Genomic DNA, 16,299 nt, shown 5'->3' with positions numbered 1-16,299 from the left:
CGTTTTTTACATTATCAAATGCACCGCCATTATTTATTAAAAATTATGCTTTAAAAATTGATTACAGATATTCGATGAAGTGCAAGAAATGTAAAACCAATGTATACATTATTATTTCTTATTACGTAATTTGGTTTTTTCCGGGATTAAAATTAGAAATAAGTAAGAAGTTATTTACTACTCGTAATTTATACGTGTCAGTGACAGTTACTATAAAAAAAAACTCAAGTTTTTATGATCAATAACATGACATATATTTGCTTGTAAACAAAGAAAACCGACTTCAATGATGTAATTGCACCACTAACACAACGTACGTAGACGAAACCATAGTCAAGTACATACACGTTGCCTGAGATTACTAAAAAACTGTTATCAATTCTCAATCAAATTTAAATATGACTAAAAAACAAACATGAGCTCTCGATTAAAACAAGAAACATCAAAATCGGTACACCCAATAAAAAGTTATGAGGTTATAATACAACGTAGGTCGACGAAAAAGTAGACAAGTAAATACGTATTATTAGCGATAACCCAAAAAGCAATTGTTAAATTTTAAACTTCATGAAAAGCATTAGCTTTCGATTAAAAAGTCATTATACCCAGTAAAAAGTTATACATTAATAAAAAGTAGGTTGGTGAAAAAGTAGTCAAGTAAATACGAATTATTATATATAACTCGAAAAGCACTGGTTAAATCTCAATTAGGATTAAATGGGACCACCACATGACACGCAACACCTTTCGATTAAAAAAAGAATCATTGAAATCAGTCCACTCAGTCAAAAGTTCTGAGGTACATACATACATGAAAAAACTTACACTAGAATTAAGAACCTCCTCCTTTTTTAATTCGTTTAACAAACAGTTAAGTTAATCATGATTTTTGTTATGGGCGGTGAAAAGAAATGACCATGATGAACAGAAACTTACTTTTATAACGCACGATAATGGTCAAGTCCACTTAGCGCAGCTGGTCTTATTTTCTTGCGGAACATTCATTAATAACGAACCTATTTTTTATAAAACTCTTTGACTAACTCTCTGAGAGAGATTAAAATGAAATTATATCGTAATTATTCTATCAAACAGCACTAATGAAAAAGTTGAACACTTTGAATTTTAAGTATATAAAAAAATTGTCTCCATCACTTGATAGTGATAATTCGGTGAAATAGGTTCCAACAGTTTGCATTGAATAAGAAGCAGTTCACTGCGCTTCAAAAGACTATTAAAATATACCTAGTACAAAATTGCACAGACGTTTATTTCGCTGCGACCGTTTAAATAAATGAAATCATACAAAAGAGTTTTGTAATAATATTTAAAGCTAGGGTAGCATTGAATTTTAGAGGTAAACTTCCTAAAAATGAATATTTAAATAGAAAGTAAATGTTGAAGTTGAACTATTTTTGCACATATTCGAATAAATGTGAATTCTAAAGTATTGCTTTTAAAAGCAATTTAAACGTTCGAAAGTATTATAAAAGTGATTTCAAATGTGATAGTTTTTTTTTACAAAATATTATACATATTTACAATTCACAACTTAAGAACTAAATATTTACAGATAGTTTTGGTATAAATCATGTCCGCGTGGAATTGTGCCAAGAATGCTGGCAGCATTTCCCCGTTGAATCGCTATGCCGATTCTCTGGGCAAAAAATGCACCAGCCCTCTTGTCACCAGTGGAGGCAATAAGGCGAGGTGTTATCTCATTTAAAAATTTTTTAGCACTGCTACTCCAAGGTCCTATTATAAAATAAATAACATTTATTAACGCATATCTAATATATAAAATTCTCGTGTCGCGGTGTTTGTAGTTAAACTCTTCCGAAACCAGTTGACCGATTCTCATGAAATTTCGTGTGTATATCGGGTAGGTCTGAGAATCGAACAACATCTATTTTTCATACCCCTAAGTTATAGGGGGGGGGGGTTAAGAAGGTTAATAAAATATCATGAAATTTTGTGTGCATATCGGGTAGGTCTGAGAATCGGCCAACATCTATTTTTCATTCCCCTAAGTTATACGGGGGTAGGGGGGGATTGAGAAGGTTAATAAAATATATAGCAAAACAAAGTTTGCGGGGTCGGCTAGTTAAATTATAAAATACTGATGATAATAGTTCGTAAGTTATAATTGTATTCTTAAATAAAAATAAATAAACAAAAGTTAAATATTTTGCGATAACCTTATTTTTTCGGATTCGGATATCATATGTACTTTTATAATTTATAAAAAAGTGATTATTGTATTATGTAAAAAGTATCAACTCCTAAAAACAATGATTATATTTCTTTACCAGAAACTTGGAAATTAAATAGACGAGTAAACGAAAATACGCACTACAGGATAATATAAACAAAAACGTAATAACATATGCAAAACGAAAAAAAAAAAACAATTAAAATTAATGTTTAAAACATTATTTTTTACTTACGTTTGTGTAAGTCGACTCAATTATTAAGCGTTTCAAAATTCATCTGTCGATGTTATGAAGCCAGTTCGACTGCATTTTAAATGTGATATTATGAATGAAATATTATAGTGTGATAAACGATGCTAAATAAGCGATGGAAATACGCCGTTCAGCGTGGAAATTCGAAGTAAATAGGTACAATTGAGGGAAAAAAAGAAATGTGGAATGTAGAATACACGATGAAAATTAAATTTGCTTTTTATTATGTTATTAATCATAAATAATTTTTCTATCTTTTGTGTTAAAAAATATTTATTTATTCTAAAATAACGAAATTAAAAATACTATACCATATACTCGTATATATATAAAACTAGCTGACCCCGCAAACGTTGTTTTGCCATATATGTTATTAACTCTCTTATTCCCCCCCCCGCCCCTATAACCTAGGGGTGACAAAAAGATGTTGGCCGATTCTCAGACCAACCCGATATGCACACAGAATTTTATAAAAATCGGTCCAGCCGTTTCGGAGCAGTGTCGTAACTAACATTGTGACACGAGAATTTTTTATATAAGGTTAATAAATTGATACTTGAAAACGAATTTAAAAATTAAGAGTACGGTAATATATTTGTAATATTGTTTCTTTTCTGATAAATTATTTGAAATATTATTCCACTTTTAGAAAACTGTGTCAGGAGCCCTTTTATACGGTGACAGGGCTGAAGTATCTCTACAAGTTTTTTCCCTTAATATTCTACCTGTATGTAAGTACGTTATCGTAAACTACGTGATGTTCCAATACCTCTTTATTTTATATAAAGGAGTTCTAAGTATTTCTTGTGTCGACATTTAATCGTAAAATCCAATTTCACGTATAGCGGAACATCTAGTCATTTTCTCTTCGTTTTATTTCTCAATCTTTAGATTTTGTCGTATCAACAATTTGATGTATGTAAACCAATTTCTATTAAGACATAATTGTGAAAATAATACTCCATTGTTTGCAAAATACGTTCCTGTTACCTGTTGTTTACCTAAAATGAAAATTAATTAAAAATGAATTTATATGAAAATTTAATATTTTTATCAACGCCATACAAAATTTTAATGAAAAACTTTGTACTAAGCTGTAGCTTAATAGATACCCGAAAACTTTTATTGGGGAAATTAAAAAAAAATCTGTAGGTAATTCCGTAATAAATAGTTTACCATTTTTACCTATTAGTACAATGTCGATTTTTGTGGTTAATATTAGCTTCCAATATATCTTTCGCAAACCGTCTAATACACAACTGTCTAATATAAATCTACCGTTCTAATCTGAAAAATGATATATACAGTCGTATGTTAAAGTACTACTTCTATTTAAAAGTAAGTTAAACATCAGACTATTTAGCTGAACATTGTTTTTCGTTGACTTTAATGATAAGTTAAATTATTATTAACTTAATAAAAATTTATGAAATATAATAATAAATAAAAAACAAAAATTACATGAAGCATGAATTTATCTCTATAATATTAAGATGTAAAAAAGAAAAAAAAGAATAATTAAAATACTTCAACTAAAATGTTGAAACATCAGAAATTTGCTTAGTCATCAGTATTAAATACCTTAAAGTAACAATATTTTGTGATCTCGATTGTCAAGTGTTTCATAACAACCGGATACGACTTCAACGGCGTAATGTACTCTCCGAAGCTCTTATCTTAAAGGCATGATCGCCATGGTATCCGTTCAATATCCCGCAACGTTACAAAAGTTATATACGAGTAGCTTGTATACATAAACAAAAAAGATATATATATATTGGAAAACTAAATTCCTCTTATATCTCTTATATACTCTCTGCTACTGACTCTGTTAAGTTCAATTAAATCTAATAAATCAACTATAGATTTTACCGCATCTACAAGCTATTCCATGCTTATTGATCTTTGATCTTAAAGATTTAATGTAATTTTACTAGAATTTGCACAAAATTGACGTATAATATAAAGGAGGCATTGCTACGGTATTACAACAAAATGTTTATCTATATACTCGTATACTAGTTACTAACTTAACATTAATCTCGAAAAAGACAGACCTGATGCATTAGCAGAATGTAACGAGTGTTAGAAATAAGTGAGTGAATTAGTGAAGTGTCAAAACTGTCAAAACATCCATCGAGTAATATTTTAACTTTATTTCTCGAAGGTAATAGTAGAATCAGTGCCGTGATTTAACTGAAACCGTAATTAATAGCCTTAATTTTAGAGGCTAGCAAAATATTTCCGTTTTGGAAAATATTTTCTGGAAGAGTTTTTACTCTCCTACACTTTCTTTTCTAATGCCTTATCCATTACTGTTAAGACTTAGCGCTCAAAATTTGCGGAGACGTAATAAATTGGTAATACATAAAGCTGGCTAAGCTTTTAGTGTGTTATTCAAAGTTATAAATATTGCCATTTTTAAAAATCTTTGTAATTTTTGTAAAGTGATTTTTATCTTATGTTAAAAAGACGTTTGTAAACATGATGTTATATTTTAATATTTTTTGTAAAAGTATGCACTTTGAAAAGTTAACTATTTTGTTTCGGAATTTTATTTCTTACGATTGAATATAATTGAATATATCGGAGGTTTTAATATGTACCTGGGATACGAATGATGGGCCTAAAGGAGGCATATATGTATGTTTATCAGTAAATGACGATAGGCTGAATTAAGTAAATTTTACTACGAAAGTAGATGTGAATTACCGCTTGTGTCACGGGTAATCTTTAGTGATATAATTTATTGCAGTATCATCATCACTGATACTAAAAAAATTTGATTATTAATATATTTCAATTTCGTATGTAAGAATTCCTACAATATTATAGATTAAAGTTACATCACATAAAAAATAAAACTCAATTCTCTTATAAATTTTGCTCAAATTATCAGGTTGAAATATGTAAACCCAGAGAAAACTTGGATAATTCATCTTTGAGTAAGAATGATGCCCGGAAGACGAAAATACGTCGCAAACGACCGACGAGAAGCGAGTATTAGGTCAAGTATTCGGCACATGTTTTGCATAATGGCCATCGATTTATAGTCATACCGTCAGGTCTAGATTCGACTTTTCTCAGAACTAAGAATGTTAATAGCAAGTTATTTGAGACACTTTCTCAACATTAAAACATCGTCATCTATTTCACTTGCAGAGCTAATGTTTAAGTTCAAACTTATTAATAAAATTATAGTAAAATTTAGTTTACTGATTAAAAAGCATTAAACATATAAGTCTATGATAGTTTGTACTATGTAGATGTGACTCTTTTTATTTGTATTTGGAATCTTTCTGTGTGCATAAGCTGTTTGTTGTTTTCAGGTTTTACATCGTGCGTTTTATTTCTATAAATTGTACTTACTAATAGGTCTTATTTTCAAAGTTTTTTCATCTTATCTACATATATTTTATTTGTTACGAAAATAAATTTAATTCACTACTAGACTTTTTCATTACCTTTTTAACCGACTTCCAAAAAAGGAGGAGGTTCTCAATTAAGCTGTATTTTTTTTATGTATGTTACATCAGAACTTTTGACCGTGTAGACCGATTTCGACAATTTTTTTTTAATCGAAAGGTGGTGTGTGCCAATTGGTCCCATTTAAATTTATTTGAGATCTAACAACTACTTTTCGAGTTATATCTAATAATGCGTTTTTACTTGACGCTTTTTTCGTCGACCTACGTTGTATTATACCGCATAACTTTCTACTGGATGTACCGATTTTGATAATTCTTTTTTTGTTAGAAAGGAGATATCCCTAGTTTAGTACCATGATAAGGGAACCAGGATCTGATGATGGGATCCCAGAGAAATCGAGGGAAATTTTTGAAAATCCGCAATAACTTTTTACTGGGTGTACCGATTTTAATAATTTTTAATTTAATCGACAGCTGATCTGATAACTACTTTTTGAGTAATCTTTGATAACGCGTAGTTACTTGACTATTTTTTCGTCGATCTACGTTGTATTACTGGTCGAGGTAATTGTAAGTCGGGTTTTTTTTCGTTTGCGAGCAAAGACAATTATTAAATGTGTGTGTTTTTTTTTGTTTTAGTAACATTTTCTTTACAAAGCTGTTTCGTTTTGTGTTATTATCCAAAATTACCCATCTAATGAGTAAAATTAATTAAATTTCAACCCGTAATATCCCACTGCTGGGCATAAGCCTCTCTCTCCATGTAGAAGAAGGGTCGGAGCTTAATCCGCTACCCTGCCCCACATCGAGTTGGTAGAAATTCATATTTCCTGCTATGAGTAACGATTGCTATCAGGTGTATATGATAACAACCAGACCCGGCAAATTAACGTGCTCTCTAAGGCACGGTGGGGGACCCACAAGGATAGACATCGAAACCGAAAATATATTTGTACAAAGACATATATCGATCACATGCGGGAATCGAACCCGTAAACCACCGGTATGTAGGCGCCTAAACGCACACGCATCACTACACCAGAGCGGTTGTTCGTTGTACGTTACAGCAACCGCCCTCGGTTAGTGCTGTGTATATTTTTGTACTTCTAACTTTAAGCTCCTTATTAAAATAAGGATACTCCACTCACAGGATTTGTGAGATCTTTTAACCAAACAATAGAGCATTAAAACTTCGACCACCATTTTGGTTTAAAATAAAAGATTGCATTAATTTTCTATTCGTATTTTTTGCTCTGTATGTGATACCTTAATCGGCTTAAAAGAAAAAAAAGAATGGAGTTTTATATTGATCGTAGAAGACTTTATAATTTTGACAAAATATTTGGAAGATAAAAACTACAATATTTCGGGACGGGGCTTTGGAACTAAATTTCAAGAGAATATATTTTTTTTTATTTTACCATTATAATGCAGACTTCTTAAAATATTGTTTTGTATAAAAATATTATTATTATAAAAAGTTGAAGTTCGAGGATGGTTTTCACGGCGAGAAAAATTCGAATTATTGCCGTGAAAACCCTACAAACAGCCCTTTTCTTTTTCCCATACAAACGTTTTCTAACTAAAATGTAGAGTCAATTTGAACTTTATTGCTATTCAATAAAGTTCATGTTAAATGATATATTAGGGCGCATTTTACGTAGGTTATTAATGATTAAATTGATCTTATTCGTAGACCGCATTTTAATTTAATTTACATACAGTAAAAATGGTATTAACTAGCTATTTCATATTACCTATTATATTGTTGCGGGGGCGTTAACAATGGAAAATTCCCGTTTTTAAACTATCGACTTCAAAATTGGTACGAATCTCCTATATGTGATGTAGAAATGATCGATGAGCGGATTTTAGGATAACTCATGCCCAATAAGGATTACGGGGGTGAGCGTTAACAATGAACATTTTAAATGTATGAAACTTCGAAACTACTGAACCAATTTTTATCAAATTTTTTAAGCATTTGTAATTTGGTTCAACTTGGGAGATAGGGTAGTTGTTATCTCAATAGGACCTGGTAGGTGGCGCTGCTATCAGTATGTAACTCCGAAACTACTGAATCAATTTTTATCAAATTTTGTAAGCATCTGTAATTTTGTCTAACTTAGAAGATATGTTAGTTTTTATCTCAATTTGACCCGGTAGGTGGCGCTGCTATCGGTATATAAGCTATCAAATTTGGTAGCTGTTTTCCGGGCAGGACAACGTCTGCCGGGTTCGCTAGTACATAATATAACTTAATCGAACTCATTGATTTCTAAATATAAATTATCAACTTAATAAATACTTTTAATTATCTACTTATATTTTCTAACATACAAGGTTTTTCAAAATAAAAGTAACAACAGATTAAAATCAAACCTTTATAGGGAGAGTAGGCTTTACGAAAGCTTTTATAATCCGTCTGTGCCTTAAATAAGCGGAAGAGTCAGAAAAGATTTAATTTAAACTGGGTCTGACTGGGCGTAGTCAATAGCTTTTTCCAAGGCCAGTTTGATAACATATATAATTTTTATCAAGAAAAAAAACCACACCACAATTAATTTTGTTTATAAAGATTACGTACGTAGTACACGTAGTAATAAAAAAAAAAACTAATGGATATAATATAATTTAACTATAATTACTAATAAATTACAAATAAAATTTGTTAAATTTGTTAGATACTAGTAAATTAAACAACGCAAGCATAAATATCATCATTATAACAAATGAGTTTAATCAGAAACTTTACATGTTTAATTAAATGTTTCATTGTATATTTTACTTTCGTTATAGAGTCATAGTTAACTAAATAATGTATGAGTTTCAATTTCATCTTCATTAAACTCTAGCGATTTTGCTATCTAATCTTATTAATATCGAGAACGTCTGACTCCAGCTGACATTTATTGGATTTAGATTAAGCACTGTAGATTATTTAAGTATAAGGATTTATGCGATATTTCAAAAAAATATCTCCATATTAATGATGACCTTTGCCAAAAAATGTCTAATTAAAAACAATATCGATAAATTGTTGCTGTCTTTGAAAATTGGAATATTCGATGAAACGGAACGTTCTCCTTTTCTATTTAGGTAGCGATAAGTAATGTGCCAGAACAATATTTTTTGAGAAAGTCATACATTCATTACTAAGTAAGTGTATTTTGCAACAAAATCTGTTATAATAGAAAAGTTATAGTTTCCATTATCTATACATATAATAAAATGGAAGGAAAGTCATAACTGCACATTGAATATTTTTGTTAAAGAATACTTGGGGTGTGATCTACAATCGATACCGAAGCCAAAAATATGGTTTTTAGAAGTTTTGTCTGTTTATCTGTATCTGTCCGGGATAAACTCAAAAAATACTGCATGGATTTACTTTAAATTTGGCACGAATATTATTAAGAAGTCGGGTCAACATATAGGCTACAAATAACAAGCTATCACCTACGGGGAACGAGCAGTGAACCTTTATTTCTTCTTTCGCATTCTGTAACAACGTGTAATCTAACGACGCATATTTGAATGTTGTTGTTATAATGTTAATAACCATGTCATAAGCTAGCTTCACACTATAAATAAAGACATTCGTAGTATATTTAGTATCAGCATTGCACCCGTGCGAAGCCGGGGCGGGTCGCTAGTAAGGAGTAGGTTACTCAATTCGACCGTATATATATATATATATATGTGTGTGTGTGTATGTTCGGGGATAACTTCGTCGTTTATGAACCGACTTGTTACTTGTCGATATAATTGAAGTCGATTGTTGAAGTTGATTGAGTCGATCGAGTTGATCTCATATAAAGTCACGCATATACTCGTACATATATTCAAATTAAAGACTACCTAACTGTTTATTATGGAGCATATATTGCGGATTATAATGCGAGAGATATTATAAGAACGTGATTTTTTTTTTTTTAATTTTGTTATAATATGTATGTGTAAATTTTAACTGCATTATTCTAATCAATTAGTATGTATTTGTTGTATGGCAATCAAATTATGTATATCAGTATTTATTGAGTAGTTCGAAAAAACGTTTAAAGACGTTTTTATCTACAACATTTATAATTTTCTTTATTATATACAACGGAAACACAATTTTGAAACAATAACGTAATCTAAAATAATGTCTCCTTATTTGATTGTTATATGAATACAATATGTTTCAAAGACAACCGCACTTTCCCCTCCATTCAGGAGATTTATGAAAACGGATTCAAATACATAACGAGAGACAGCGCGGCGCCTTGTGAGAATGAAGATATGAAGACACGCGAAGACAAAACACTTACTGAATCCCACTTCAAAGCTTTTATAAGATTTGAGTAATGCCGCTTTGTTTTACAGAAAGTGGGTCGTAGTCGTGATTTGTGTCTATTTAAATTCGAAATGCGGCGCGCAAGTGCAACCAAGTATGCATTCGCAATGCACCCTTGGTTGTCGATTTGGGTCAGGGGGGTTGCACGAGTACCGATGAAAAACAAGAATGTTTACATGCGCACGTAGACTTACGACATCGATGAGCTGACTAAGTTTGAGCTTTATACAGACGCGAAGGACGTCGGTGGTGTTGACGACGGGCCGCACGAGTTTGTTGTAGTTGGAGAGGAGGTCATCGTAAAGACGCTTGGCGTCGGGGTTGCCGGCGGCGACGGCGCGCACCAGGCAGCAAGCCGCCAGCCACCAGACGAGCGCGGCCATCAGCTTACGAGGCCGAGCATCGTTACGTAAGCCCGGAGGCGGCGCGGTACCGGGCGCGGCGCGGTTCCGACTGCCGGCGACTCGCCTCACGCCCCGCGGGTCCGCGACCTCTCCGCCCGCCCGCGCCACCTACCAAGCCCGAGCGCCCTCGCGCCCTCGCAGAGTCGTAGCGTCCTCCGCTCTAAGCTCTTTGCTATTTTGATCAGGTTCCTTGTAATTCTTGCTAAGCATCAACATCTTGCTCTCACGTTATGAATTTCAATTATTATCATCTAGTTACATAAAATGAATTTGTTTTTTAAATTTGTTTATTTCAGTAAAGTAAATTTGTAATAATTGTGTTTGCTCGCAAACGAAAAAAAAACCGACTTCAATTACATCGACGAGTAATACAACATAGATCGACGAAAAAATACTCAAGTAACTGCGCGTTATCAAAGATTACTCAAAAAGTATTTATCAGATCTCAATGAAATTTATATGTGACCACATGACAAATATCAGCTTTCGATTAAATTAAAAATTATTAAAATCGGTACACCCAGTAAAAAGTTATTGCGGATTTTCAAGAAGTTCCCTCGATTTCTCTGGGATCCCATTATCAGATCCTGGTTTCCTTATCATGGTACTAAACTAAGGATATCTTCTTTCTAACAAAAAAAGAATTATCAAAATCGGTATATCCAGTAGAAAGTTATGCGGTATAATACAACGTGGGTCGACGAAAAAAAGCGTCAAGTAAAAACGCATTATTAGATATAGCTCGAAAAGTAGTCGTTAGATCTCAAATAAATTTAAATGGGACCAATTGGCACACACCACCTTTCGATTAAAAGAAAATTTGTCGAAATCGCTCCACCCAGTCAAAAGTTCTGATGTAACATACATTAAAAAAAAATACAGTCGAATTGAGAACCTCCTCTTTTTTTAGAAGTCGGTTAACAAAAAGAAAAATAACCATTGCTGCTAAACAAGTAAAAATTTAATTCATTACTGTGAATGCTATATATTTATTAAAACTTTATTATAGGTTAAAATATAAATGTAGTATAAATAGTAAGAATGTTACACAATTTGTTGCATGTACATAAGTATATTTATCGCGTCGCTGGTTTATCTAAAAATATTTCTTGTCAATAGAAAATAGCATTCTAGAATGAGAAATAGAGCATCGATTTTGTTATCATTTTATTCTTAAAAAATTTAAATAACACTTGCGCATATATCGTATCTTGGTCCTATTCCTTTAAATAAGGTAAATGATTTTGAAAATTTGACATGATTTATACCGAAACTATCTGTAAATAGTTTTTAAGGTGTGAATTGTAAATATTTAATAGTATTGAAACTAATTTAAAAGTCAAAAAATAAAAATTTTGTACAAAAATTTGACGTCCCCTCACGATTCTATCCGCATAAATCACAAAATTAACGTTCGTAAAAAAAAAACAAACGAATCCATCTGCTTCGTATTTGCTTTGTTATTTTAATACCAATTTATACCTACAGCTTTAATTTATTCAAATACAAAAGGATCTGCAAAATGACAATTATTAAGCCCTAATTTAATTTTTAAAATTTACGAATGTTAGTTCAATGTTTAGTTTCAAACATTTCTACTCAGACCTCTCGTAACTAGTAACACTATTATTTTCATAGCATAATTTGTTGTAGTACTGAAGAAAGCAATACTGTATAATTTTACTCTCAATATAAATAAATTTTAATTTTATTTGATGACTTCATCAATATACTACATACACTGTGAATGATAAATTCGTTATTATTAACTTGTAAATTAGGTAACGCTTTGGTGTAGTGATGCTCTGGTGTGAGTTTGATTCCCACTTGGAGTAAATATTTGTAAAATAACAAATGTTTATTTCCGACCTGGATGACTGTTCTTGTGGGTCTCCCCACCGTGCCTCACGAAGCACGTTAAGCTGTTTAAAACACCTGATAGCGATTGTTACTCAAAGTTGGGAATATATCCGCCAATCAGCAGTGGAGCAGTACGGTGGATTAAGCTCCGACCCTTCTATTGCATGGAAAAGTAGGCCTATGTCCCGCAGTGGGATGTTACAGGATGAATAAATCAAATCAGATAAAAAGACAAAATTATTGAAAATGTAAGTAGTACTTTATATGGATAATCCTGAAATAAACAAATTTTTAATTGTAATATTATATATATATATATGTCTTGCTTATGCTCTATATACTTACATGTACTCGTATAACCCATTGGATGTTCTTTATCCTGTGGTCGGGATAAAATGAAAGGTACGCCAGTCTTCTGAAGCTCTTTTATTTAACGCCGTTAAGTATGAATCAAAATACACGAAAAAGCTTTTCCACTCAACCAGTCTTTTCAATCGAATGGGATATTTTAGAAAGATAAAGTAAGATATTTTAATGTATTACAACTTCATCGATTCAAATATTATATATTTAAATATGATATCATATATCACTCCTAAAATTTACACATACTAACATTTCAATTTTTTACGGAGATACACTATTTAAGAGTATCAACTGACTCTATATAATATAAATATCAACAAATGTTAATTTTTATTTCTTGATGGCCTCTGGCGGTGTAATATAAAATACGCAGAAAATATCGTCCACTTTATTTTTTACTCACATCCAGTTTTACATATTCCTTATCCTAATGTGACTGATAAATAATGAAATTGTTTGATTTAAGTGTAGTTACTAAGAAACAAATACTATTTTTCCTTGAGTTCTTTTTTTTAATCCTATTTTATAATCCCTCTTACCATTTAATGATCTGTATTAAAATTGAACATACACAGCACGAAATTTCCTGCTCAAAATCCACTCACTCCTGTCTGACATTTCTTTAAAATTTAGTATTCTGTTTTTTAGATATATTTTTTTAAATCCTTTTCCATACATCCCTTGTCTCTCGCCTTTGTGATAAAAAATATATTGGATACATTTTGTTATTTCATCTCCTGATCTTCTGACTTCGCATAATCTAATAATATCCCAATTTATTGATTTTAGAGCGTATTCCAATTCTTCTAATCTGTGGTCTTCCATTAGTGTTCTAAAGTTTTAAGTTCTAAGATAAATTTTATTCTTCTCATTTATGCTTACTTTAAAATTCCAAATGAAACACAACTTAAAAAATAAACATCTAACCCTTATTTAATTATTATTTTTTTTTTTCATAAATACTAAAATACAAATAGACTTTGAATTTCATCCATTAAAATAAAATATGAATTCAAAATGTTACTGGGTCAGATGCAATCACTCAGCGTAAAATTAGAAAGCTGTCAACTAAATTACAGTAATAAGCAAAACCTACTTTAAAGTTGAAAAATAGGAGAAAAGGGGAAGATTCAAGTTTAATTCTATCTCAGAATGATATAACTTGACTGATTACTTTGAATCTCGTCAATGTGGTGTCGCGAGGGAAAAATGGAGTCCTTAACGGGGTTCGTAATCAACTGAGCCCAATCTCGAAAACCTTGAGAGCTCTCTACTCGTTCTATTGATATTCAAACCCAGTACTTTTATAATATAAGTACAATCGTATATACAAATAACTGTAGAGACCTCAAAAAGATGAGTGATTTCCTTAATACAAAACCTGCGATGGAATAGTTAAACCTACTTAAAGTATGCATTCTATTTTATTATTGTTTTAATAAAACAGGATTTATTATTTTTAAGATAAAACTAAGTGTTCTTTTATCGACGATTTATATTTAATTAATCATACAATAAAACAAAATTGCTGAGTACTCTAAATTCTTTTAGTAACTAGCTAATTTTACGTTAACAAAACAATATGAATTAAAATAATATAAAAATAAATAGATAATAATATTAACAATCAAAAACACATTTATACATTATGTAAGTTAATTCTATTTCATTTATCTGTCGTCGAATCTAATAAGTATCAAAAGATAATTGTGTTTATTATCAAACAAAAATAAATCAATTTCAATTTACATCGACAAGTAACAAAATTGAAACTCAATCATAGATATAGTACGTAGATACGTTGATCGAAAAAATAGAAAGTACTCGTGTGATCTCACTAAAATTTAAATGAGACCATATGTACACCTGTGCTGTGTGGCTACGGCACTAAAGAATTTAGCCACCCCCTCGCTTCCCGTGGGTGTCGTAAGAGGCGACTAAGGGATAACAAGGTTCCACAACCACCTTGGAACTTAAGAAGCCGACCGATGGCGGGATAACCATCCAACTGCTGGCTTTGAAATACACAGACCGAAGACGGGCAGCAGCGTCTTCGGTGCAACAAAGCCAGTACTGCGGTCACCAACCCGCCTGCCCAGCGTGGTGACTATGGGCAAAACACACGAGTTCACGTTATTTTTGGCGTAAACTTGTGGAGGCCTATGTCCAGCAGTGGACTGTATAGGCTGTAATGAATGAATGAATATGTACACCACGGTACAACCAGTAAATAGTTATGAGGTAACACACGTAAAAATATAGTCGAGTTGACAACCTCCTTTTTTTAATTTGGTTAATAACCAAGTAAAATCGTCAAGAGTCATTTCATAAAGAAATGAGAAATATATTTCAGCACACTCTATCGTGTATCCTTGCCAACATTTCACGATTTCATGCCAGCAAACGACTACGGCGTCATCTTGTGTCAGTATTAAGCACTAAGAGGTTCCGTAACTTGTTCCTGAAATATTTATTCGCAAATAGTTCCTATATTTGCCATTTTTTATATTCCTAATACGTTAAAGCATAACGTTTGCTGAGAAAAATGGGATTTAAATGATGGCTATAATAATGAAACTACGCTTAACGAATGTAACCTGAAAACTGAGTCAAATAAACCTACAACAATCTTTTCTACCTACAACGACTTTGGGCAAAGGCCTCTTCTCGAAAGAATGGTTGGATTCACCACATTGCTCCACTGCAGGTTGGAGGAAAATTTTCCTAAGAACAGGAACGATCGTTTTCAGGTTTCGACAATAACAAGGATCAAAATATAAATAATCTATCATCATCATCATCATCATTTCAGCTTATTGCAGCCTACTGCTTATAAATATATATATAATCTCAAATAAAAATATATACAAAATATTTGTCAATCCCTTCGAGACAGATACAGATGGACATTAACGTCAAGTTTATAATACACCTCTTTTTGCGTCGAGGTTTAACCCTAATTGAGTTTTCCTGTCAAGAACGACTCTATTGTTGAAATTTTTCATATCGCATTTTTAATTATTATATACTTTTTACTTTTTTTTACGTCCTTTTTTTCAAATAAACAGGAACCTCACAGAAGATCAATAATTTTGTCCCTGTGATAAGGTACCCAGAGCTCATGGGTTGAGCTGACTTGACAGCGATAGCAGTAACAGGGTTGGCAACGCGCTTGGGATGCTCCTAAGTATTTCAAACATTTGTGACATGATTTTAATTATTAAATGTGTTATATTTCAAATAATTTAATAAATTAATACATAATAGTAAGATTATAATTATAAATAACAATAATATCTAAATTATAAATTGAAGGTAATTTATCTCTACCCTGTTATTCAAAATATATGTAAGTATTTGTATCACTTAACATGAATATAAGTTGCACGTTAAACACGATGATCAGAAATAAAGGTTTGTTTACGATCTACTCTGTC

The 16,299-nt window shown here is 31.6% G+C and overlaps 1 protein-coding gene across 2 annotated transcripts in view; it reads right to left on the bottom strand.

The window, feature by feature from the left end:
* Positions 1 to 10,681, bottom strand: part of LOC123655278 (acetylcholine receptor subunit alpha-like) — a 70,964-nt gene extending 60,283 nt beyond the window's left edge. For both annotated transcript variants that reach the window (XM_045591091.1, XM_045591092.1), the window contains exon 1: positions 10,427 to 10,681. In XM_045591091.1, the coding sequence (XP_045447047.1) occupies positions 10,427 to 10,615 (189 nt within the window). In that variant the 5' untranslated portion in view covers positions 10,616 to 10,681. The remainder of the gene's footprint in view (positions 1 to 10,426) is intronic.
* Positions 10,682 to 16,299: the final 5,618 nt, after the last annotated feature.

Source organism: Melitaea cinxia, chromosome 7, assembly GCF_905220565.1.
Source record: "Melitaea cinxia chromosome 7, ilMelCinx1.1, whole genome shotgun sequence".
Taxonomy (NCBI): domain Eukaryota; kingdom Metazoa; phylum Arthropoda; class Insecta; order Lepidoptera; family Nymphalidae; genus Melitaea; species Melitaea cinxia.
This window is presented reverse-complemented; position numbering and strand designations above follow the sequence as displayed.